The sequence below is a fragment of the Podarcis tiliguerta genome (assembly GCF_965153285.1).
Source record: "Podarcis tiliguerta genome assembly, chromosome: 2".
Classification (NCBI taxonomy): Eukaryota; Metazoa; Chordata; class Lepidosauria; order Squamata; family Lacertidae; genus Podarcis; species Podarcis tiliguerta.
The window spans coordinates 108376264-108402620 of record NC_139535.1 but is presented as its reverse complement, the minus strand read 5'-3'; the positions used below and the strand labels follow the sequence as shown (position 1 = coordinate 108402620).

Below are 26357 nucleotides of genomic sequence, written 5' to 3'. Positions count from 1 at the left end.
GCAAGGAGAAATCCAACGCAACAGGGTCACTAGGGGGAACTCACAGTGCAACAGATTGCACAATCTATTGTGCAAGAAAATTACCAGCAACCTGCTTCCACTGACACAAAACATTCCACCGGCAGAAAAAAAGGATTCCGCTAAATGACTTTAACTTAGTGCTACGTTGGAGACAACCCATAGTTTGGCTCCAAAGGATGTCCTAAACTTCTGTGATCAGCAGTGGATTCCAAGCCGCTGTTCTTACCAAATCTCTGTCCTCCACCAAGAGGGTGCTGTTCTTTTGGCCAATGTGCCACTTCATCACGGTCCCTGTATCGCTGAGCTCCACCAACTCATCGTCTGGGCAAAGAAAAAGCAAGCAAGCAGGGTGCCCAAATTAACTTCTCAACTTACTTACACGCCACACTCATTTTACACTTCGAGAGGTTTTTGGGTGTGTTATGTACTGAAGTTCTCACCCTGGGCCAGCAGGGGGATACTGTAGATAGTTATGCAAATAAGGGATCGAAAGTGACGTTCAGTGATTGGATAGTTTTAGAAAATTGTTACTGTTGCATTGTAGTGGAGCTCTATATAAGCAGGCTGACTGAACCCTTCAGTTCAGTTCTGTCCTGGCCTGTGAATAAACAAGAGCTGTTTGAAGAATCTCTGTGTCGTCTGATATGTTCACCCACAACTTAACAGTGTGTGTATAGAACAACTAACAAATGCAAAAATAGTGATAAATGTAATACACAGAAGTTGGCTTCTTCTACAGAAGCACAGGAAAGGGAAGGAAACTGCCTGCGGCTGAGAAAATAAAAGAAAATAGGTGGTTTGCTTTCCAGACCAACTCTAGTCAAACTTCCCCATTCAAGAAGCCCTCCATTGCAGAATTCACCTTTGCTTCATCCACTAGGCTTTAGCCCCTTTCCCACAGCTAGATGTTGAATCCAGACTTTAGAACATTTAAAAAGAAGTGTTGCTGTGGTATCTGAGGACTGAACTACACATGGCATTAATTGCATGGATGCAGTTGTTATAAGAATTTAAGGTCTCAGATACATAAATTAAGGTAAAGGTAAAGGTACCCCTGCCCGTACGGGCCAGTCTTGACAGACTCTAGGGTTGTGCGCCCATCTCACTCAAAGAGGCCAAGGGCCAGCGCTGTCTGAAGACACTTCCGGGTCACGTGGCCAGCGTGACATCGCTGCTCTGGCGAGCCAGAGCCACACACGGAAACGCCGTTTACCTTCCCGCTAGTAAGCGGTCCCTATTTATCTACTTGCACCCAGGGGTGCTTTCGAATTGCTAGGTTGGCAGGCGCTGGGACCGAACAACGGGAGCGCACCCCGCCGCGGGGATTCGAACCGCCAACCTTTCGATCGGCAAGCCCTAGGCACTGAGGCTTTTACCCACAGCGCCACCCGCGTCCCATAATACATAAATTAAATATTCATAAATTTACAAGGTAAACACCTACATAAGTATGTAAACCACGTGTCTGAAATAGTACAGGAGAATAATCCTGAAATCATTTTGACTCTCCCAAATTGACCTCAAATGTTTCTCTGCGAGGAGGAAGGAAATGGGAAGGTGTCTTTTGCTTACCTGTCTTAAAGGGCATCTTTGCGTATGAATAGGGTGAGCCTGTGCCCTGGATTCCAGAATTAAAGTATTTACCATCACAAAATAATGGCCAGGCTGCCCAAGTAAGCAATCACTGGCCATTGTCAGGTATCCTGGCAGACAGGATTCCTGTTGTAGACTGCTTCCTCCTATGATTTATGTATGATGTTTTTGGTGGTGGTCTTGAGCTACAGGGTGGGCAATTTCAAAAGTTTATATAAGGGTGTGCGCACCATTGTTCTGGGTTCCTCCTCCCTCTTGCATGTGGTGAGTGGGGACCCTGTGGCAACAGTTTAATAAAGATCAAGCTTACTAGCTGCTTTGCTTCTCAATATTCTCTGATTGGCCTCTGTAATTTTATCCTACCAATAGGGAACCCACTTAAGGACTCTATACGGGCTCCTGGATACCCCATAAGGGAAAAGAAGCAGATTTTGTTTACATCCTCAAAAGTGTGGCGGGTGGTAAAGAGAAGTTTAATTCTTATTTCCCCTGCCACACTCCCAACAAGTCTCTTCTCTGAAGGTGTTATTTGCAGTTGAGGGGAAACTCCCACAGGTGCCAAAGGACACTTCCCTTGAAATACAAACAGCAGCTTCAGAGAGGATATTTGTTTCAAGACTGCAACAGGGAGAAGATAACTTCTCCCCACCTAGCTTCCAGGGTCCCCAAGCTAGTCAGGATTCCCTACAGCTGCTGTTGGGAACCCCTTGGGCACTGTGGTGGGGCAAAGCGGGAAAATAAAACAAATACAAATAAATAAAATAATGTCACATCTAATTTGACCCTGAAATGAGGAAAATACCGTTATAGGTTTCAAGGGGTGGGGGTTCCGCTAAACCCTATAAATTTCTAAATGGTAGGATTTCAGTTATTTGGGATGTGAAGGGAGAAATACAAGCTATAGAGGAATTCATGAACTAGCCTATGCAAAAAATGACCTGGTCAAGCTAGGCCCATTAAGAAACAATACAGTGCCACTGAGGGGCATTGAGACTGTCCTCCGCCCTTGCTCTAGAGGTTTGGAAGGTTGCCAGGGTGACTGGGTGTGAGGTGACAGGAAAAGAGAGTTTTAGCAGGTGTTCTGGGAACAGGAAGGAAGAAGAAATACTTGGATCCATCTTGGGCAGGCTGGCTGCAGGCTGGCTGCACAGCTGTGAGGGACAACCCCCCCTTGAAATGCCCATGCTGTAAGATCTGGACTCCCTCCATGGAGACTGAAGGTGTAAATAGGTGAATAAACCACATTTCTTAAAGCTATGACAATCTCCATCATGTCTCAATTCTCCAAAGGACCACAGACCCTGGGTGAGTGCCTGGAGCCCCATGGGCTCTTGCCACTGGGGGGCACCTAACTTTTGTAGCAATATGTTAAATAATCTAAGGGGCTGCAAGTACTTAGGAACATTTAAAATGGACTGACGGGAAGGTTTTCATTGGATCTGGATGTGTCAAATTGATCTTGTAAAATGGTTCAACTTGTGCCTGCGTAGCCAATCAGCATGTTTCTCATTCAATACACCTCCATACCTGGTGATGACGTTTCAGGGTGGATTGAATCATGGAGTCATGATCAGGACATTTGTTGACATGTAAAAAAATATTTATCTTGCGATTCTATAGCAAAACTGTTTTTGAAGACGGTGGACTTCCTGTGAAGTTTGTCAGGGTTTCCCCAAGGAAAAGGTCAGAAGGGAACACAAACTTCCATAAGAGCCTTTCTTATACTAAATCAGGCCATTTGAGTGTCTAGCTCAAAATCTTGTCTATGTCAGACATGGGGAACCTATAGGCTTCCAGTTGTTTCTGGGCTGCAACCCCTGGCAGAGGATTTTGGGAGCTGCAGTCCAGCAGCATTTAGAGGTCCATAGATTCCCCACCAGTGGTGTACACGGTCTGGCAGGCATTCTCCATGGTTTCAGCAGGGTTTTGAGTTGCCAGGAATTAAACCTGAGATCTTCCACATGCTAAGGAGATGCTCTACTGCTAAGCTACAGCCCTGCCCATGTCCCCAGGTTACATATTGCCATGTTATTGAATGTCCATTGCCCTATGGAACCGTAGAATAAGTTTTGGGCTTTTCTTAGGCCAAACTGTTGGTTCATAAAAGACATTGGTTCCTCATAAAACCACTAGTGTGGTATAAATTCCACCCAGCAGCCTTTAGTGCAAACAAATTGGCTTATTGAACATCTTATTGACATGTCCGCGGTCTAGCACACATCAGAGGAAAACAACTCACCTGTCACCCAATGTATCTGGGGTTGGTGGAGTTGGAAATCCTCACTCTCCAGGTCATCAAGAGTCAGAGGAGTGCGGAAGCCAATTGGGGGGTCTTCTAGATATGGAAAGACAAGGGTGAACAGCTGGCTAGTAGTGTGTAGCGCCACTACTGTGTTTTCTGGGCAATCTAGAGCACAGACAGGAAACCTGTGGCTCTTCAGGTATGGTTGGACTACAACTCCCATCTTTCCTGACTGCTGAGCCATGCTGGCTGGGGCAGATGGGAACTGGAGGTCAACAACAGCAAGAGAGCCACCGATTCCTCAAGACCTGGAGGCCTTTTATAAGGGCTTTGGCATGCATACTAAACATGCGAGGAAGGCAAAAAGTGGAACTGTGCTGCAGAGGAAGGGACAGTCAAATCTGTCCATTTCCGGTTCTAATTTTTCCAGTCTTCCATTGAGTTCTCCACATTTCTACAACAGCTGGCAATATTTTTTTTAAGTCCTTGGGGAGTTTAACCAGCAATTTAGTGCAGATTTCTCCTAATTTGGCCATTTTTACTTGCAATTTTGCCTCATATACCCATTTTTCCTAATGTTTGTATTTTCCCTAATACAATGCACTTTTGTTCGCAGCTTTCACAGATGCGTACCGTATTTCTTGCTCTATAAGACTCACTTTTCCCGCCTAAAAAGTAAGGGGAAATGTGTGTGCGTCTTATGGAGCGAATGCAGGCTGCACAGCTATCACAGAAGCCAGAACAGCAAGAGGGATCGCTGCTTTCACTGCGCAGCAATCCCTCTTGCTGTTCTGACTTTTGAGATTCAGAATATTTTTTTTCTTGTTTTCCTCCTCCAAAAACTAGGTGTGTCTTGTGGTCTGGTGCGTCTTATAGAGCAAAAAATACGGTAATTATTATTATTTTATTATTTGTACCATGCCAATCTGACTGGGTTGCCCCAAAGGGTCGCACTCTTTATCCTCCTAGCCATAGGCACTACAGATTTACTTGGCTGGAGAAATGGCTTGCCAATTTCAGAGAAGCACAGATTTTGAAGGACGGCTGTGTTTCAGTCTGCGTACTATTCCACAAAGCACAAATTGTGTAGGCTGGCCTTCAAATGTGAACGGATCCGAATTTCTCCGCAACCTTAGTTACAGGTGCCTGGCAATGTGCTCACTGCCCGCCTGGCTCCCAGACTTTTATAGCCAACACTCTTGAGACAGCCAAGCAGAAAAGCAGAGTGAGTAGGTGCAAATCAGCAAAGAGATCGGCACTGCCATGGAGGCAGGGCTGTGCATCTTGGAAGAGTAAAAGGAAGGGAAACTAGGCTCACCAGGAAGGAAGAGAGCTGGCTCCTGCTTTTATGTACACCTCTGAGTCTCCAAAGGGTATACTCAATGAAGTCTTGTACTTCTGCACTAATAGCCCATTATGCAAAGAATCTGCAGTGCCTAATTCGACTTGCATTGTACCAGTTTATTCAGATTACATACACAGGTGGCTGGCAGCTGATTTCCCTTTTAATGCTTCTCGTTTTTAAAAAGCAAAATATTCCAATTATGCTTTTTAACCCCTGGAGGACCAGGAATGTGTCAAAAGTTTCCACTACGCTTAAAGGTAAAGGTAAAGGGACCCCTGACCATTAGGTCCAGCCGTGACCGACTCTGGGGTTGCGGCGCTCATCTCGCTTTATTGGCCGAGGAAGCCGGCGTACAGCTTCCGGGTCATGTGGCCAGCGAACCAGAGCAGCGCATGGAAACGCCATTTACCTTCCCGCCAGAGCGGTACCTATTTATCTACTTGCACTTTGATGTGCTTTCGAACTGCTAGGTTGGCAGGAGCAGGGACTGAGCGGGGGATTCGAACCGCCGAGCGGGGATTCGAACCGCCGACCTTCTGATTGGCAAGTCCTAGGCTCTGTGGTTTAACCCACAGCGCCACCTGCATCCCTTCAACTACGCTGAGGGTTGCCGTATTTCAAGAAGTAAAAATCTGGACACAAAAAAAGTTATGCTGTTTTTGGGAAGGTTGCTGAGCTTTTTTTGCAAAAAGTTTGCTGATTTCACCCCACACACTAATTCCATCATTGGCATCCCAGACGTGCCCAAGAAAATCTGGGCGTAAGGCAACCCTAACTAAGCTACCGTCCACGAAAGCACCCTGCCCTGCTGATATTACCTGGAGTGAGCATCAGGATAGCCACAATGATGACCGACGCCAGCATCGCCACTACCAACATTGCGATCCCAATTCCCTTCCAGTTGCGAGGCGGGGAGCTGCTGAACCCCATGTTCTGCGTGAGGAGGGAGAGAAAAGATCCTCGGTTAGTGCAAACCAGCTTGCTTCATTCCAAGTTTAGCTATGAGTGTTTAAGTCATCCCAAGTTAAACCAAACAGAAGAAGGCTATCCTTTTCGTCCCATGAGTTATAAGACCATACCTGCTCCAAAAACCATTGATTGTGAGATGGCCAGATAGCATAAACCATGGTACGCTTATGAACCATGGTAAGCTTGTGAACCATGGTGTCCAAACCAACAAGGTGGCCTTCAGATGTCCAGCCTCCATCATCATTGACCATTGGGGCTGATATGACGTTAGAAACTTGGAAGTCCAGTAACGTATGACGGGGAGGAGTACGCTGGCTTGGCTTCTTCCAGTGGAGTTAAAAAGACCAGATTCCTAGGTGTAAACTGGATTCATGGAGTAACCTGGCTTTGCTCCCTCCGGTGGAGTCAAAAGGATTCCTAGCTGAAGCCAGGGTGTGGCTGATGTTGCATGCCGAAAGCTTCTAGGAGCCACAGGTGAGAGCTGAGTGCAGGGTAGAGGGGCCAAAGATGGACAAACTACCTCAGAAGGAGCATGACATGTCCCCACTAGAAGTACTGCCCCTCCCCTAACACCCCATGAACTCCAAAATACAGCACCACTGATATGCAAGAGTCCAGGTTTGCGATCATGGCAGGTGTGGCTGTGTGGCCTAATGGAGAAGTCATCTATATCCATGATGCCTCTTCATAAAAAACACCCCACTGAGTTCTGTGAATATAGGTTGTATGGCCTAAGGCAGTCTGCTCTTCTTCACAAAAATGTTCCTCAGGCTGGGATAGGATTCTAGGCTGGTCATTTATTACTTTTTGCTTCCCCTATAGAAACCAGGAGGTGCTCATTAAAAAAAAAAAAGGCTGATAGAGGCTAGCTCTCCTATTGATCTATAAACCCACAGGGCTTTTAAACTAATTGCCTGGCACCATTTCTGTTCTTTCCGCCCCTTGCGGGTATTTTCAGTCTTAATTAAGAGATCACTTCAGAGAGCTGCCAAAGCAGCTTGGATCAGAGCCCGGCAGGAAGAGTTCATGGCCCACCCAAAGCACATCTTTGCTCCTGAAACATTTGGACTTGGAAGCCAGAGTTTGGCTCCCCATGCTGCAATGGTGGCCCTACAGCTCTCTTGAGAGCTATGATTGATGTTCCCCACAACAGAGACTTTGTGGGCAGCTATTGCGTTTAAAATTCCCCACATTCAAACCTGTCCCACCCTGGGCAATTGGGTTTCCAGTCTAAGGCAGGTCAAGGAATGAGCTTTTCCTACAAAGTAGGCGTGGAGAACTTTTGGTCCTTCAGATGTTACTGGATTACAATTTCCACAATCCCTGGCCATTGGCCATTGGCCATACCTGCTGGGGCTGATAAGAGTTGTAGCTCAGCAACATCTAGAGGCACAAAGTCCCCCCACAACTGCTATAAAGGATGCTCCTGATCTCATCCTTGTACAGTTGTACCTCAGGTTCATACGCTTCAGGTTACAGACTCCACTCACCCAGAAATTTCTTGGGAGACAAGCAATGACAAACCTAGACAGCATCTTAAAAAGCAAAGACATCACCTTGCCAACAAAGGTCCATATAGTAAAAGCTATGGTTTTCCCAGTAGTGATGTATGGAAGTGAGAGCTGGACCATAAAGAAGGCTGATTGCAGAAGAATTGATGCTTTTGAATTATGGTGCTGGAGGAGACTCTTCAGAGTCCCATGGACTGCAAGAAGATCAAACCGATCCATTCTGAAGGAAATCAGCCCTGAGTGCTCACTGGAAGGACAGATCCTGAAGCTGAGGCTCCAATACTTTGGCCACCTCATGAGAAGAGAAGACTCCCTGGAAAAGATCCTGATGTTGGGAAAGATGGAGGGCACAAGGAGAAGGGGATGACAGAGGACAAGATGGCTGGACAGTGTTCTCGAAGCTACGAACATGAGTTTGACCAAACTGCGGGAGGCAGTGGAAGACAGGAGTGCCTGGCATGCTCTGGTCCATGGGGTCACGAAGAATCGGACACGACTAAATGACTAAACAACAATAACAACAAAACCCAGAAATAGTACCTCGGGTTAAGAACTTTGCTTCAGGATGAGAACAGAAATCGTGCTCCTGCGGCGCAGCGGCAGCAGGAGGCCCCATTAGCTAAAGTGGTGCATCAGGTTAAGAACAGTTTCAGGTTAAGAATGGACCTCCAGAACGAATTAAGTACTTAACCTGAGGTACCACTGTATTGGAAAATCCTAGAGTTAGCTGGTTTCACTATAAAGCAGGGACAATGAACCTCCAGATGTTGTGGTCCTCTAGATGTCATAAAGTCCCACATCACCCCTGGCTATTGGCAATGCTGCCTGGGGCTGATGGGAGCTGAAGTTCAGCCACAGCTGGAGGGTACAAAGTTCTCTACCACTGCAGGACAGAATCTAAGTACAGTGGTACCTTGGGTTACATACGCTTCAGGTTACAGACGCTTCAGGTTACAGACTCCGCTAACCCAGAAGTAGTATCTTGGGTTAAGAACTTTGCTTCAGGATGAGAACAGAAATTGTGCTCCGGCGGCCCGGCGGCAGCGGGAGGCCCCATTAGCTAAAGTGGCGCTTCAGGATAAGAACAGTTTCAGGTTAAGAACGGACCTCCGGAACGAATTAAGTACTTAACCTGAGGTACCACTGTACTGGATGAGGGCAGCTCCAGGTTGTGGGTACGATTTATCCGAAGCAGCCTGGGCGCCTCTATCACATCTGCCAGCTACTGCCAAGAGCAGGATCCCACGGCATATCTGAACTGGTTCATTGCCCCTGCACCACATAGCCTCAGTAGAGGAACACTCTGCATATTCTCAAGACAACTAATAGGACTTCAGTTAATATTGGCGGGCAGATGTCGCTGGTGAGAGAATCGCCATTTGTGGTAGCACCACAAGGAGTTAGGTGTCAGGGAAATGGTCAATAAATAAGATAAATTCAAGCCAGCGATGTCATGAGTCCACACTGGTCACTTTTAGCCATTGCATGGGCACAATTTAGTGGTGTCTGTGCTATATAACCTGGGCTAATTCTCCTCCTTTTTCACTGTTACTTGACAGCCTTGTGTGCATGAAATTACTCTGCAGTCACCCTACCTGGGTAAGCTGCCCCTACATCTAGTAAAGTCACACACCATGGAAAGGGTTGTGCAAAACCTCTCTGTCTCCAATTTCCTAATTTATAGCCTGTTGAGAAGTTTGTTGTTGATTTAAAGGTGGGAAAGCGTTCAAAAACATAAGACACATCCTGCAGTCTGATGCAGTGTAGTCCAGGATTCTTAGTCTTATAACTTCATTCTGCAGACCGTATAATCACCTCAGAACTGCTCAAGTATTCCGCACTAGAAAGCATCCTAAGTCCCCCCCTCTCCTGAAGCAAAGAGAGAACAGCTGCCCCTTATCTAGAATTCTCAGTGTTAAACGTACCCCTTTAAATGATGCCTTGAACAGAAATAAGGATGGGGGGGGAAAGGGAGATACCTGTTTAGATGAGTGAGGGAAACACCGGCAATTCTTCGGAGCATATAACAGGTCTCATAATACCAAACAGATGAAACGTTAGACATCCATTCAGTTTTTAATTTGCTTTGGCTACTGCCCAACCATAGCAGTATCACACATTGTGAGCTGCAATATAGAATCACCTTGATACAGCCAGGACAAACGTTTTGGAATGCTTTTAAAAATATAAATATCAAATAAACTCTGCAATAATGGATGTTTTTAGTCAAGGCACTTCACTTCTTCTCCATCCCACCCCCTGCCAAAGTGCGTAGGAGATTTTGAGCGGCTGCAAAAGCCTCATATTGAAGGAGAAAGCACGTCTGACCCACTATGCAAAACTAATGTTAACAATTTGGATCTAACCCGCAAAGTGCAATGTGCAAAACAGCACATGTGATGAAATCAGCTTTCAACTAAATTAGGCCCATGGGTTTTGGGGTTTTCTACCAAAAAAATACTTTCCCAAGTTTCAATACTGGGGCGAACCAGAGTGCGAAAGAAGCCCTAAGTCTGTCTTATCCAACTCTCTCTCTCTCTCTCACTCACACACACACACACACACACACACACAAACACACACATTGTTTCAGGGCAAACTGACTAGCTGAACCTACAGGCAGAACTCACCAGAGCGGTTGTCATGTTCTGATGGGTAGCAATCATGCTGAGGGTTTTTACTGGAAAGAACTCCCACCGCAAAAGACAAGGAATGTATATTCTCCTCTCTCTTCGTCCCTCTGGAGATCCGTCAGGTCCTCTTGCTCTTCAGAAGTGGCAGCCAGCGTCACTAGGCCATTTCTTGCAGAAACCCCCCCTTGGCGAACACTTGATATACTGACCTGAGCTGGAGAAGGAGGGGATCAATCAAGATGACAGACCACAATCTGGGCTCCCTCAGCAAAAAGAAAAGAAATAAAGGGGGGGAAATCCTGCCAATGGCTTGGCAGGGAGCATGGCCAATTAAGGAGGATGGAAGGGAGAAAGCAAAGGGAATGTTCAGGAACCTAGAAGGTACGTTAACTGTTTAGGATACAGGGTTGGGAGCAGCTAAATGATTACAGAGGGATCCCAAGTTGGGTGGCATCAGATCCCCAAATTTTCAAAGGGCTCGAAAGCCCTGAAAAAGTCACCAGATCCGAGAACGTACTCAACGCAGGGAAGCTCTGTCAAATAGCTATGCTATTTTAGGCTGCATCAACAGAAGTACAGAGTCCAGATCAAGGGAAATAATAGTAGCAGTCTATTGTGTTCTGGTCAGACCGCTCCTGGAATATAGTTGTACCTCGGGTTAAGTACTTAATTCGTTCCGGAGGTCCGTTCTTAACCTGAAACTGTTCTTAACCTGAAGCACCACTTTAGCTAATGGGGCCTCCTGCTGCCGCCGCACCGCCCGAGCACAATTTCTGTTCTTATCCTGAAGCAAAGTTCTTAACCTGAAGCACTATTTCTGGGTTAGTGGAGTCTGAAAACCTGAAGTGTATGTAACCTGAAGCACATCTAACCCGAGGTACCACTGTACTGTGACCAATTCTGGGCACCACAATTTAAGAAGGCAGTGTCATAGATTATAGCACAATCTCACGATTTCCACGTAAGTTTGTAACGGAGTTTGAAGTGGGCCACAATATTGAAAGCGGTCACCTACCCTTAACAATGGTACTTCCAAGTCCACTCCTTAGCAATTCCTCCATAAAAACTCAATTTCTCTCCAATGCAAACCTATGCATAACCGCAGCCGATAGAATTAAATGGACCCCTTTACTTAATTTTGTTTCAACTCACCTTCTTCATACAGATGATCTAAAGGCCATCCATACTGCCATTATATCACCTACTTCCACAATTATTACTTGTAAACTGAAGCTCAGGAGTGACTGAGGGGTTCAAGGGCCTATGGTATGGTTTTGTCTGGTTTCTTGGCAATTTCCACTTATATTCCACTTAGGATGTAAATGTTGCTCTAGATTCAACAAAGCAGTAAGTATTCAAAAATATAAGCATCCAAGAGAAGAATGGAGCACCAAGTTTTAAAATTCAAGAGCATAAAACAGCTGGGCAGCCAGCAACATACCTTGACCTGAGGTCAGCCCACAAAAGTGAGGCCTGGTGTAAAGCTGCCTATGGGACCGGCTCACTGTCAGCTCATTTTAACTACATTCTGAAGCTAACCCCTCCAAATTCATCAATTGTTGTTTAGTCGTTTCCGACTCTTCGTGACCCCATGGACCAGAACAAGCCAGGCACTCCTGTATTCCACTGCCTCCCACAGTTTAGTCAAACTCATGTTCATAGCTTCGAGAACACTGTCCAACCATCTCGTCCTCTGTCGTCCCCTTCTCCTTGTGCCCTCAATCTTTCCCAACATCGGAGTCTTTTCCAGGGAGTCTTCTCTTCTCATGAGGTGGCCAAAGTATTGGAGCCTCAGCTTCAGGATCTGTCCTTCCAGTGAGCACTCAGGGCTGATTTCTTCAGAATGGAGAGGTTTGATCTGCTTGCGGTCCATGGGACTCTCAAGAGTCTCCTCTAGCACCATAATTCAAAAGCGTCAATTCTTCGGTGATCAGCCTTCTTTATGGTCCAGCTCTCACTTCCATACATACTACTGGGAAAACCATAGCTTTAGCTATACGGACCTTTGTTGGCAAGGTGATGTCTCTGCTTTTTAAGATGCTCTCTAGGTTTGTCATTGCTTTTCTCCCAAGAAGCAGGCGTCTTTTAATTTCGTGACTGCTGTCACCATCTGCAGTGATCATGGAGCCCAAGAAAGTAAAATCTCTCACTGCCTCCATTTCTTCCCCTTCTATTTTTTTCAGGAGGTGATTGGACCAGTGGCCATGAGCTTCATTTTTTTGATGTTGAGCTTCAGACCATATTTTGCGCTCTCCTCTTTCACCCTCATTAAAAGGTTCTTTAATTCCTCCTCACTTTCTGCCATCAAAGTTGTGTCATCTGCATATCTGAGGCTGTTGATATTTCTTCCGGCAATCTTAATTCCGGCTTGGGATTCATCCAATAGGAAAATAAATTCTGTGATCTATGCAAATCTTTAGATGAAATATGGCAGGCAGCATTTTCCTCGGATTGGGCACTATCCCTCATGAGAAAAGTCTCTCCCCATTGAAGTCTCTTCAATGCTTTTTCTTTCCTTTGGGTCTCTTGACCAATCAAACCTGAATATTGGGGTTTGGTGCCACTGACAAGATTTGTTACTGGCCAATGGGATCCTGGCATCCTGGCGTGTTGCTAATCCATAAGAACAAATTAGGCAGGAGAGAAAATGCTGTCAAGACAGATATTCCTTAACGTTGTCACTTAACTGGGCACTTATCTGTCTGGAAGAAGTGCATTATGATTGAGAGGACAATGGATGTGTGAGCCAGCTCTTAGGCTCCTGCCATTTCCTGGAAGTGACTCATGAGGAGCCTGCTGTCATGGAAAAATGCAGGGCGAGTGTTCAACAAGCAGGTAAGTGCAGGTCTCGCAATGTAACCCCATCCCTTAGAAGCATCAGCCACAGGAGAAAGCAAGTCATTTTATTAAAAAGTGGTGACTGTCAGCCTGAGGACATTTCATTGAGGGTAACATTCAGGGGAGGGTGCAAAAAGTGGGTGGAGTTGAAATTATATAATATCCCATTCACAGCTATCCACTCCTACTGAGGAGGGAGGTAAAAATATCCGGCCCACTGGCTAGAAAAAGTTCCCCACCCAAAACCAATACTCTTAATGTCTCTAGCTGCTCTGCTTTTGATATCTCATTGCTCATGAGCTCTTCTCTTAGGGGCAAGTGCACATCCTAAACCATGATTGGCTCCATAGCATCCCATACAGAAGGCCTGCCTTTTTCACAGATGAATCCAACTTTAGCTGCCATTTACCTTTTCGCCATTCATTTCCTCTCTACTTCAGTATCCCAATATATTCTCCTCTTTCTGTTTGATATTATGCCCTTTAAAATCATTCTCAATTCTGCCACAAACACTCTCTCTCTCTCTCTCTCTCTCACACACACACACACACAGTGCACTCCCTGGTCATCAAGACTTGCTTGAGACAAGGTTTGGGGCAAAGTTCTGAAGCTGGAAGTGTTGTACAGCCTGGCTTTGTAGATACACATTAATGACATTATATTTGCAGGGGGGCCAGGGATGACTGCAATTCAAAATGAAAAAACAGAAGGAAGCAAACCGGACAGGCAAGCAAAGGAAAGGCAGGTCTACAAAGAAGTATCTGAAGCACTGGCAGTGTTTTTACAGCTTGATTACATTTCGTAGACACCTTGACCACAATTCACGGACAAAATACAAAACGGTTTAAAAGCCACGGAAGTCCCATGGCAGTGGAGTCCAGATCTACGTTGTTTCAGGAACAGTTCTGAGCCAGAAGATAAAACAGGTCATCCAGCTCAACTCCGCTAATGGCATTAATGGACGCAGAAAGGATGGATCAGAGCAAGTCACAGATCTGGTTTCACTCACCCCTTTTATACAAAATGCATGTGAGAATAGTCTGGCATTAAGTGCCCTCGGGGAGTGTGTATGTTCAGCATTCAAACCATGAGAACAGCTCTTTCAGTGTAACTGTGCCCTCATGTGGTTACCAAAGGGTACTGCTGTACACACTCTCTCGTCCCTAGTTATGTAGGATTTCTGGGATCTACAAAGACTGGCAAGGAAAACAGGGACAGAGGCAATCTGGCAGAATTCCCTTGGCCCCTGGAAATGTGCAGAGTGCCTGCTAACTACCATAGCCTTCCCTTTCCATACACGCATATGCACTATAATCCACGTCCTAGGAAGTCCAGGTCTCTGGGAGCAGATTCTTTGACAGTCCCCTCCTGAAGAGAGCACAGAAAAGACGGGATATGGCGAGGTCTTGAGGATCAGAGGGACAGCACTGTTGGGAACACAGCGGCACCTGTCAGAGGAATATAAAAAGACAGCAATGTGTGAACCATGGAACGGCAGCCGGCAACCACCTAGCTCTAGACAACTTGTTGATAGGATCCATGTCCCAGCATCATAGAGAAGACTCTGGATATTGGGGAACCAAAGGTGGAAGGGTTTCCTGGAGGAAAGGTCAGAGATTTGAGGGATCCACATCTTGAACCAATTGGCGCGATAAACCTTTCAGGAATGCTATTTGCCCTTGGTGCCTGCGCATCACTGAAATCATTCTCCATATACAGTGGTACCTCGGGTTAAGTACTTAATTTGTTCCGGAGGTCCGTTCTTAACCTGAAACTGTTCTTAACCTGAAGCACCACTTTAGCTAATGGGGCCTCCTGCTGCCGCCGCGCCGCCGGAGCCCGATTTCTGTTCTTATCCTGAAGCAAAGTTCTTAACCTGAAGCACTATTTCTGGGTTAGCGGAGTCTGTAACCTGAAGCGTATGTAACCCGAGGTACCACTGTACATAAGATGCTCCCACTTAAGTCTCCTCCGCATATCCTATCTGCAAAACTTAACAGTTTTAAAACACAGATGTGCTTTCACCTATGCAAGATTGAATGTGCTGCCGCTGGCCGTACTTGAGGGTCGTTTCCATCACAATACCGTACTTTTCCGTGTATAAGACGAGCTTTTTTTTACTCTAAAAGCAGGTTTTAAAACGTGGGCCATCTTATACATGGGTAGTGCGTGGGGGGAGACGAGTGATTGGTTGCAGCCGGGAGCAGGAGCTTTTCAGTGGCGATTTTGTGGGTGGTTGGTGGATGCGTAAAGTGCTGCTTACGATTGCTGCTGCTGCGTTTATTCAGTGGGTGATTGGTTGCTGCAGCAAGGGTTGCTGTGGATTGGCTGCCGCTTCGTCAACTGAGCGTGCGATTGCCATCTGCTGTTGGTGAGGAGGCAGACGCATGTTTGCTTCGGCGACGTGAGCGATTATCAGCATTTGCCAGTCGGGTTAGTGATTTTTTGCATTCCACACCCCCCAAAAAAGCTCAAAAACTCTGGGCAATCCTCCCCCAAAATAGGGGTAGTCTGTGGGCACCACAGTTCAAGAGGGACACTGACAAACTGGAACGCGTCCAGAGGAGGGCAACCAAAATGGTCAAAGGCCTGGAAACGATGCCTTATGAGGAACGGCTAAGGGAGCTGGGCATGTTTAGCCTGGAGAAGAGAAGGTTAAGGGGTGATATGATAGCCATGTTCAAATATATAAAAGGATGTCACATAGAGGAGGGAGAAAGGTTGTTTTCTGCTGCTCCAGAGAAGCGGACACGGAGCAATGGATCTAAACTACAAGAAAGAAGATTCCACCTAAACATTAGGAAGAACTTCCTGACAGTAAGAGCTGTTCGACAGTGGAATTTGCTGCCAAGGAGTGTGGTGGAGTCTCCTTCTTTGGAGGTCTTTAAGCAGAGGCTTGACAACCATATGTCAGGAGTGCTCTGATGGTGTTTCCTGCTTGGCAGGGGGTTGGACTCAATGGCCCTTGTGGTCTATTCCAACTCTATGATTCTATGATTCTATTCTATACACGGGGGCATGTTATACCCTGAAAAATACAGTATGTCCATGCGGAGATGGCAGTATCGAATCTGCAGCACATGTACTACTAGCTTGTTCTCTTTATAAAGATCTGCATAATGAGCTTATTGACCCTCTTCTATTATCTATACCAGGTCATTTATCTTACAGACCAACGTTACCAAGTGACAGCAAATGCAGCAAATTTTTTAACTGGGGCAATAAGAATAAGACCTACCATCTGACTAACCTGTTTAACGCCTAGAGTAAAGAAAGCCAACTCTTTCATGTGTTTTATTTCTGGTCAAGGACAGTCACTAACTCTTTCATATGTATAGATGTAAATTCTTAGAATATATTTTGTACAGCCAACCAATCTAGCTATATCAGTATTATATTGCATTTGATTCCTTTGCTATGGCTTGTGGGCAACGCAAATAAAGATTCTATCTATCAATCGACATAAATTGCTGGGAATTCAAACCTTAACCAAATTCTGCTCATTGCCTGTAAGGTAAAGGTAAAGGGACCCCTGACCATTAGGTCTAGTCGTGGCCGACTCTGGGGTTGCGGCGCTCATCTCGCTTTTTTGGCCGAGGGAGCCGGTGTACAGCTTCCAGGTCATGTGGCCAGCATGATGAAACCACTTCTGGCGAACCAGAACAGCACACGGAAATGCCGTTTACCTTCCTGTCAGAGCGGTACCTATTTATCTACTTGCACTTTGACGTGCTTTTAAATTGCTAGGTTGGCAGGAGCAGGGACCGAGCAATGGGAGCTCACCCCATCGCAGGGATTTGAACCACTGACCTTCTGATCGGCAAGTCCTAGCCTTTGTGGTTTAACCCACAGCGTCCCATTGCCTGTAGCGGTGTGGAAAAAGGAGGTGAGGCATACAATTCTGAAGGTGCTGACCACCCAACTTTTATGTTGTGTGCATGTGTACAAAACGCAATAGGCAAGAAGGAAAATGACAGTCGCAAACACATAGATGGAAGTGGGCTCGCATGTGGGCTCAGTTATCCTCAAGCACAGTCACACAGTGCTTGGTGGGATTATAGAGGTGGAAACCCCAAAGAAAATGCTAAAGTTTTTTATTTATGTGATAGCAGCAGCTAGGATTTTTTGTGCGCAGAAATGGAAGGAAGAAGAAGTCCCCACTAAAGCAGAATGGATAAGTAATATAATGGACTATGCAAAATTAACAGCAAAATAAGAGGATCTAATGATGAGTGTTTTAAGGAAGAATTGATGCCTTTTCCGGATTACTTAAGAGAAATACAATGAGCTCACGAGCAGAATTCAAGTAATGAGCCACAGATGTAATTAGATTATAATATTGTGGTTACGATTTGATAGATAGGGAGAAGCAGAAGGGGAGAAACAACAACTGCATGGAAAATGGGATCGGAAGTAAACAAAAATTAGAGAAAAGACGAAATTGTGGTTTGATTGTATGTGTTAAAAATGTTGAAACTTAATAAAATGGAATTGGAAAGAAAGAAAACTGGACCCTTACTCTTGGGGCTGCTTTGGCCATCAGGTTCAGGCACCTTCCAGTCCATCTTCCTCCCTTTCTCGTACAGGCCCTTCAGCACTTTGCGGAACTCCTCGGGCTCCAAGCCCCCAGTGCTCAGCTCCACATATTTCCTGTACAGCTGGAGGGCAGTGCGTGCATCTTCGATACTGTCGTGTGTCTCCCCTTGGATCTTCAGATCTATGGGAAACAGAAAGAATCCAGGCGGTGGCTAATAATAATAATTTTTATTTATACACCGCCCTGCCCAGCCAAGGCTGGGCTCAGGGCGGCTAACAAGCAATAATAAAAACAAGTTGAATGAATACAACTTAAAAACAAAATTAAAATACAACATTAAAAGACTGAAACATTAAAATATTAAAATGCAGCCTCATCGCAGGAGGAGAAAGGAAAAGAAAGAGGGGGAGGGAATCAAAATGGCTCCAAGCCAAAGGCCAGGCGGAACAACTCTGTCTTACAGGCCCTGCGGAAAGAAATCAGATCCTGCAGGGCCCTGGTCTCATGAGGCAGAGCGTTCCACCAGGCCGGAGCCAGTGCTGAAAAGGCCCTGGCTCTGGTTGAGGCTAATCTAACTTCCTTAGGGCCCGGGACCTCTAGGGTGTTGCTATTTATGGACCTTGAGGGTCTCCGTGGGGCATACCGGGAGAGGTGGTCACGTAGGTACGAGGGTCCTAGGCCGTGAAGGGCTTTAAAGGTCAAAACCAGCACCTTAAATCTGACCCTGTACTCCACCGGGAGCCAGTGCAGCTGGAAAAGCACTGGGTGAATATGCTCCCATGGAAGACCCCGTGAGGAGCCTCGCTGCAGCATTCTGCACCCGCTGGAGTTTCTGGGACAGCTTTGAGGGCAGCCCCGCGTAGAGCGAATTACAGTAGTCAAGCCTGGAGGTGACCGTCGCATGGATCACTGTGGCCAGGTCGGGGCGGGAAAGGTAAGGGACCAACTGCTTGATGCGGCCTTGCCTACTCCCACCGCAGCAGGAGAGGGGAAACACTTCTAACAGTTACTGCTTAGGGCAAAGGATCTGCCCTTCTTCAGTCTATCAAATCTAGGAAACAGCATGCCCAACTTTCAGGCCCTGGTATTGACCCAATTCCCTCCTCGGACACCTCCCCTCCTTGGAGCTCTGTCTGTTGATGTTCTCCAGTTCGGCTCTGCGGGCTCAAATTCTCAACTCTGAATTCTCAACTCCAGCACTAGGCTGGGGGCGTCAAGGACATTTTGATCCTCTTGACACAGATGCAAAGGGAATCACTGTGCTCGAGGGAATCCTTGGCAGCAAGGTCAGGCTGGCTGGGAGATGGATAGGCACCGAAGGAGGTCTGTACTGACCCAAAAAATACCAGGCAAGGAAGCGCAGCGAGATCATCCTCTTCCTGGGCATGTGGAACAGGTAGACGGTGTCAATCACCTGGTCCCTGGGAACCTGCAAGAACAGGCGAGGTCCAGTTATATTCTGGGAGCATATGAGTCCTGAAGGCACTCAGCTAAACAGTCCTAGACTTACAAAAAATCCAGGCAGAAGCATAACACTTGCTGCTTTTAAAAAGTTTTTTTCTGTTTGTTTTTTGAAGTTTTATTCGAGTTTGGGATTTTTACCCACATTATATTATCTCCTTCCAATTTTAAATTTCTCTTACAATTTTTTCCTTTCCCTCCCTTCCCACCCCCCCCCACCCCATATCCATTGGAAGGGTTCAAACTATTATCCTCAGCCACGAGCATAGCCTCTTTAGTTTCCACCGGATGTCTTTTGTTTCAGTAGCTTTTATCCACTGAAGATAGGGGTTCCATCTGTTCCTTATCGTGGTGGACTTGATGGTCCCATAAAAGTTTGCCAGATGAACGGCTTATTTTGGCACAAGCATTTAGAGGCAACAATCTATTTCTGTGGTTTCTGAATCTTCCTACTGTCAAGAAAGCCTTTCTCCACTGATTTGTCTGCTAAGAAATCCCTGTACATTGTCAGCTCCTTCACATACAGAGGCCCAAACATATATACATGAGGGACATATATGTCAAGGTTCAAAACAGAGGCAGTCACCATGATGTTGATGACCCGGAAGTCTTTTTGCAATCCATGACCCACAAACTTGACCCCGACATCGATGAGGAAGCGTAGTTTCAGGTAGGTGGATTTGAGGGTGGTGAGGTGTTTGGAGGAGATTTTGGCATCCAGATCCCCTGGCTTGATTCCCGAGTACTGAGTGAGGTAATCCACCACCTAAGAAGGGGCAAAGGAAGATGGAAAGGAAGAAAACATTGCATTCAATGCCAAGGCTTCTTTTAGTTCACAGAGAACGACAGCTCATTCTGTTCGCCTGGAGTAGGGAGACATTTTTAATCTGCTGGCCATGTTCCCTTTCTGAGCAACGTCTTGGGACCACGTCTCAGTGGTGGATGGAGCAATGCGTTGAGGCAAGCAGGAGGCTTTGTCTGGCAAACACACTCAAGGAGGGTGAGGGGTATGGCCTATGGAAAGTCCCAAGGGCCAGACAGAGAGGGCTAGAGGACCACATTCAGCCCCCAGGACCCTGTGTTAAAAAAAGGTAAAGGACCCCTGACAGTTAAGTCCAGTCGCAAATGACTCTGGGGTTGCGGCGCTCATCTCGCTTTATTGGCCGAGGGAGCCGATGTTTGTCCGCAGACAGTTTTTCTGGGTCATGTGGCCAGCATGACTAAGCCGCTTCTGGCAAAACCAGAGCAGTGCACGGAAACGCCCTTTACCTTCCCGCTGGAGCGGTACCTATTTATCTACTTGCACTTTGACGTGCTTTCGAACTGCTAGGTTGGCAGGAGCAGGGACCGAGCAACAGGAGCTCACCCCGTCGCAGGGATTCGAACCACCGACCTTCCGATCGGCAAGCCCTAGGCTCAGTGGTTTAGACCACAGCGCCACCCGTACCTCCCCGTGTTAGCCCATCCCAAACAGCTTTCTGCATGCCCATCTCTCACCATCCAGGACTGTAAGGACAAGGACTGGGCTTCACAGCACAGCTACTGCCGTGTGGAATGGGGATAACACTATCTTATAAAGGAAAGTTCTTGAGATGAAGTGAGTTGGGGACCAACTTGTCTAAAGCCTCCTTAGTAGGGAGAGCGACATGAGCTCTGCAAGGTTTTCGCAGAGAAAGATGCCTACCTGTTCTTGCGTGGAAATGTAATCATCGATGAAGGGAACGCCCTCGTTGGGACCCTGCCCCCTCACACACGTAATTCTGGCCACCGACATCTGACTTGGCTTGATAGTGGATTTGGTCCCGTCACTGCGAAGCTCAGCTTCCTCCTATTGTGCATTTTCAAGGGGTGAACGAATTATGTTCTGTGTGGCCTCCTCACAAAGAAGAGCTTCCATTGGCCCTTTGAAGAGGCTGCTGCTCAAAGGCCTACAGGCGAGAGGTTCTGGAACCTTCCAGTCCTCCCAACCTGACCTCTCCCCGCAACGCAATGCCTACCTCGTTGAGGGTGACAAATTCAGCATCCAGCCCCACCAGGTCCCCCACCTGGGGCATCTCATTCAGCATGAGAGGGATGAAAGTGGCGTGACACTTGCGCTGCTTACGGGCGAGCGAGGCCTCGGCGAGCAGCACGCTGGCTTCGATAGGGTTCTTAACTGAAAGAGGGAAAGAAAATCCGAGATCAGCTGTTGTGCTCAGTTCCAGGGTGCCTTCTGAGATGGCAGTCTGAATGAAGAAAGCAGCCCAGGGGAGTATAGCATCTAGATCAAGGGAAGTAATAGTGCCACTGTATTCTGCTCTGGTCAGACCTCACCTGGAGTACTGTGTCCAGTTCTGGGCACCACAGCTCAAGAAGGACACTGACAAACTGGAACGTGTCCAGAGGAGGGCAACCAAAATGGTCAAAGGCCTGGAAACGATGCCTTATGAGGAACGGCTAAGGGAGCTGGGCATGTTTAGCCTGGAGAAGAGGAGGTTAAGGGGTGATATGATAGCCATGTTCAAATATATAAAAGGATGTCACATAGAGGAGGGAGAAAGGTTGTTTTCTGCTGCTCCAGAGAAGCGGACACGGAGCAATGGATCCAAACTACAAGAAAGAAGATTCCACCTAAACATTAGGAAGAACTTCCTGACAGTACGAGCTGTTCGACAGTGGAATTTGCTGCCAAGGAGTGTGGTGGAGTCTCCTTCTTTGGAGGTCTTTAAGCAGAGGCTTGACAACCATATGTCAGGTGTGCTCTGATGGTGTTTCCTGCATGGCAGGGGGTTGGACTCGATGGCCCTTGTGGTCTCTTCCAACTCTATGATTCTATGAGTCCCACAGGAGGCCTCGTAGGTACAAGCTTCTAAAATACAGTGGTACCTCAGGTTACATACGCTTCAAGTTACATACACTTCAGGTTACAGACTCTGATAACCCAGAAATAGTGCTTCAGGTTAAGAACTTTGCTTCAGGATGAGAACAGAAATCGGGCTCCGGCAGTGCGGCAGCAGCAGGAGGCCCCATTAGCTAAAGTGGTGCTTCAGGTTAAGAACAGTTTCAGGTTAAATACGGACCTCCGGAACGAATTAAGTACTTAACCTGAGGTACCACTCTACAGTTACAGACATACCTTGGGTTACAGACGCTTCAGGTTGTGCGTTTTCGGAATACGGACACGCCGAAACCCGGAAGTACCGAAACGGGTTACTTCCGGGTTTCAGCACTCACGCATGTGCAGAAGCACTAAATCACGCTTTGTGCATGCGCAGATGTGCCGAATCGCAACCCACACATGCGCAGGTTGCGGGTTGCAGACGCTGCAGGTTGCGAGCGTGGCTCTCGCACTTTCGCAACCCGAGCGTCCACTGTATATCCAATTTCTCAAAAACAGTGTAATCAGCAAGAAAAAAAAGGCTGGCTTATTCAAACCTACGTGAGGAAGAGAGAGCCCAGAACAGTTTAAAGGAAAACCTGCCAATATCACAGGGCCAATTCAGCTAGAGGATTTACAGTAATGAACCACAATACTTTAAAAGTTCGGGATTTTCCCGAACAGATGTTCCAGCACTGAAGCGGATCACATCGATCCCTTGTGACACAGGAGACATGCCAAAAGGGATCCGATGGTATGTAACCAAGCTCTGTCAAGCAGATCAAGTTTACATTCCAAATTATTCAAGACGCACGGACACTGTACAGCAGAAATGCCAAAAAACATTGGTGCCTGCGGAATAATCAGGACACTTGGGGCTGTGTAGCGAAGTGGTCTGTTTTACACAGCGGCCTGGGAGCTACACCAAGGTGCCAAAGTTTCACCCCAAAGCAGTGGTTTCTGGTCTGCATCACAAACGCAGACGATCCTTTTCGTGATGTAGTGATGATCAGTCGGTTTCACTTCCTCTTGATTTCAACACAGTTCCTTGCAGAACCCACTCAGCTTTGCCCCCTTAATCTCTGTGGCATATGACTACCTCACAACAACCCATCCCTTGTGAAGGAGGGGAGAGCTATTTTGCTTAGTGTTAAAGGGATGTCTCACTGGAATTTCCTACTTGGCATCAGCATTAGGCAAAACAGGGAGGGGACAGATGTGGAGGTCAAGATATGGGGGCGCAGGGGCTGTGAGGGAGGCTGACAACACAGGGCCTGTTTCAGCCACAAAACTATTTATCAACAGGGCAGAGACAACGCTTTCCTCCCTGGTCAATGAAAATTCAAAAGCAACGGCTAAATTATCATATGAATACATTAAATATGTGAATAACGGATCAAAGATGAATAACCAAGTGGTGATGTAAGACACTGACTGCACGGGGAGGAGAAAAAAAAAGGCACTGTATTTTTTGCTCTATAAGATGCACCAGACCATAAGACACACCTAGTTTTTGGAGGAGGAAAACAAAAAAATATTCTGAATCTCAGAAGCCAGAACAACAAGAGGGATCGCTGCGCAGCGAAAGCAGCAATCCCTCTTGCTGTTCTGGCTTCTGGGATAGCTGCACAGCCTGCATTCACTCCATAAGACGCACACACATTTCCCCTTACTTTTTAGGAGGGAAAAAGTGAGTCTTATAGAACAAAAAATACGGTATTTCCTGAGCCACACTGTGATGCCAAGCTTGCTACTGGAAAACAGGCAGAGCTATATCTAAGGAGCTCATTTAGGTATCAGCTCTCCACCAATGTTTGGAAGCAAGGCCTGTCCGTGTTGTTTTGACCTGGTTATGTTGCTGAGCAATGCAATACCAGCACTGTCTGCCCATACTCCACCAACCATGGTTTGGAAGGTGGAGCATTGGTTTAAGAACCCTAGCTGCCCAGGGAATCTGCAGCAGGCCATGGTTGAACCTGGTTCTGCTGAGTCCCCGAGTAGTATTCTCAATTTTTTTTTTGTTCCAGAGTCCAGCTCTTTCCATGTAGTCAAAGGCACACATGCACACACACTCACTGGTTAAATTGTACTTGGAGTGGAGGTTCCGCCGCACGTAATAAAGGATGGCAGGCACCTTCCAGCTCATGTCGAATTGCACGGCCTCACACTGCAAATTCAAAAGCAAATAATAAATTTAAAAAAACAATGGGAGCATCATGCGCATTTGAGTTGTGTGTTGTTCTGGGGTTGTCTTCTTCCCTATTGTTTGTTCTTATCCATCAGAAAAATATGCAACTTCTCCATGGCAAAAAACAGGATGCATTGGCATTATTTTAATGTACAGTAGTGCCCCGCAAGACGAATGCCTCGCAAGACGGAAAACCCGCTAGACGAAAGGGTTTTCCATTTTGGAGGTGCTTTGCAAAACGAATTTCCTATGGGCTTGCTTCGCAAGACGAAAATGTCTTGCAAGTTCCTGCGGGGGGTTTTTCCTTTCCCCCCCCCTTTTTCCCAAGCCGCTAAGCCGCTTAACAGCTGATCCGCTAAGCCGCTTATCAGCTGATCCGCTAAGCCCGCTAAGCCGCTAATAGCGCTAATCCGCTAATGGGCTTGCTTCGCGAGACAAAAAAAACCGCAAGACGAAGAGACTCGCGGAACGGATTCTTTTCGTCTTGCAAGGCACCACTGTATTTCTTAATGTTTCTTACACTGTGTAATTTTGGGCTAGAATGGGTGCCTGAGCTAGTTGTCTTGTAAATGGAGACATTTAAGAGGTGTTTAAAACAAGCTTTTAGCCCATGTAATTGGAGAAAGAGTTTGGAAAAGTACACGGACCATCTCCAAAAAAGGCTCTGGGCTTCTGTTAGGAAATCTCTTATGCTCTGCATTGGGCTGGGCAATCTGTAACCCTCCATGAATGTTGATGACTGGGGCTGATGGGAGATGGAGTTCAACATCTGGAAGGCCACAGATTCCTGCCTTTTCCCGACAGACATTTCCCCCCTTCCCTGCAAAACCTCTAGGGCTGTTGCCTCCGCTCCACACCAAAAAAGTTCTACAAAATGTGAGGGTCAGAAAAAGTGTGCAAAGTGGAGTTGATGCAAAAAATAAATAAATAAAAAATTTAAAAAAGGTTATTTACGTACCTGTTACTTATGTATAGAAATTGAGAGCACAGGGTATGAATCGTCTTGATCTCCTTACCTTATCCACAGGCTCAATGAGAAAGTCATTGAAAAGGTACCACTGTTGGTGTGTGACACCCTGTGCAAATGGAAGTTGCAAGATATGTGTCAATGGATTACCATTTTCAGTTACAGATAATGAATGAATCAGAGTCACACAGCTACGGCTGCCTATAGCCAAGGCAGTTCTGTGACAAATATGACAACAGAAAAACAAGCGGGTTCTCCTAAGGCAGCCTTCCCCAATCTGATGCCCTCCAGATGTTCGAGTCTATAAATGTCATCAACCCTGGCCAACATGGCTGATAGTCAAGAATTATGGGAGTTGTAGTCCAAAACAGCCATGGGAAGGCTGTAACACCATTGATAAGATAGGTGAATTACAGATTGGTGAATGCAAAATTCGGTGGGATGTACTCTCTTCTGATTGGCTCACCTCCTTCCTTTGGTGGTAGGTCTCCCCCACTTTTATGTGCCCCACCAGGCTGCCCCCAGTCCGGGAGTCCAGAATGTGCACAATGGTTGCCATAAGGTCATAGACGTACGTTGACTCCTGGTCATCCAACACAGTCAGCTGCAAAGAGGAAGGAGAGTTCATCAACTGGCTAGATTTCTTTTCAGTTACCGTATTTTTCACTCTATAAGACGCACCAGACCACAAGACGCACCTAGTTTTTGGAGGAGGAAAACAAGAAAAAAAATATTCTGAATCTCAGAAGCCAGAACAGCAAGAGGGATCGCTGTGAAGTGAAAGCAGCAATCCCTCTTGCTGTTCTGGCTTCTGGGATAGCTGCGCAGCCTGCATTCGCTCCATAAGACGCACACACATTTCCCCTTACTTTTTAGGAGGGAAAAAGTGAGTCTTATAGAGCACAAAATACGGTATTTTAAGCAGCAAGACAAAACAAAAAACAAAAACAAAAAAACTGGCAAACACTGACACACTGTACCCCAGGCCTTTAAATTCTAACTCCAGGGATCCAGCCTTTCTGAAATCCTGTTGCAATGGCTGCACAAACCAGGATGACGTCCCCCAGGCTAATGGACCACCTTGGGCGTTCATGGACTACCTTAGGCAGATTCTCTCACAGCATTTTAAAAATTAAATTTAAAAAATTAAAATTCTTTTAAAAAAGGGGGTGGAAAGAAAAGGATTATAATCACT

General features: G+C 46.5%; 2 protein-coding genes across 5 annotated transcripts in view; both read right to left on the bottom strand.

The window, feature by feature from the left end:
- LOC310671710 (inactive dipeptidyl peptidase 10-like) overlaps positions 1-11785 on the bottom strand; it is a 60591-nt gene extending 48806 nt beyond the window's left edge. Inside the window, exons 1-4 of the mRNA XM_083428150.1 lie at positions 10312-11785; positions 6020-6134; positions 3854-3949; positions 248-342 (exon numbers count right to left, since the gene is read on the bottom strand). Of these exons, the coding sequence (XP_083284276.1) occupies positions 248-342; positions 3854-3949; positions 6020-6134; positions 10312-10347 (342 nt within the window). The 5' untranslated portion in view covers positions 10348-11785. The remainder of the gene's footprint in view (positions 1-247; positions 343-3853; positions 3950-6019; positions 6135-10311) is intronic.
- A 1418-nt stretch (positions 11786-13203) lies between these two features.
- PAN2 (poly(A) specific ribonuclease subunit PAN2) overlaps positions 13204-26357 on the bottom strand; it is a 32921-nt gene continuing 19767 nt past the window's right edge. For 3 of the 4 annotated variants that reach the window (XM_083427298.1, XM_083427299.1, XM_083427300.1), the window contains exons 18-26: positions 25629-25766; positions 25212-25271; positions 24084-24174; positions 21148-21305; positions 20835-20978; positions 19737-19916; positions 19025-19118; positions 17672-17869; positions 13204-14600 (exon numbers count right to left, since the gene is read on the bottom strand). In XM_083427298.1, coding sequence (XP_083283424.1) covers positions 14566-14600; positions 17672-17869; positions 19025-19118; positions 19737-19916; positions 20835-20978; positions 21148-21305; positions 24084-24174; positions 25212-25271; positions 25629-25766 — 1098 coding nt within the window. In that variant the 3' untranslated portion in view covers positions 13204-14565. Of the gene's footprint in view, positions 14601-17671; positions 17901-18639; positions 19119-19736; positions 19917-20834; positions 20979-21147; positions 21306-24083; positions 24175-25211; positions 25272-25628; positions 25767-26357 lie in introns of all 4 variants that reach the window. The other variant, XR_014507988.1, reaches the window with a different exon arrangement.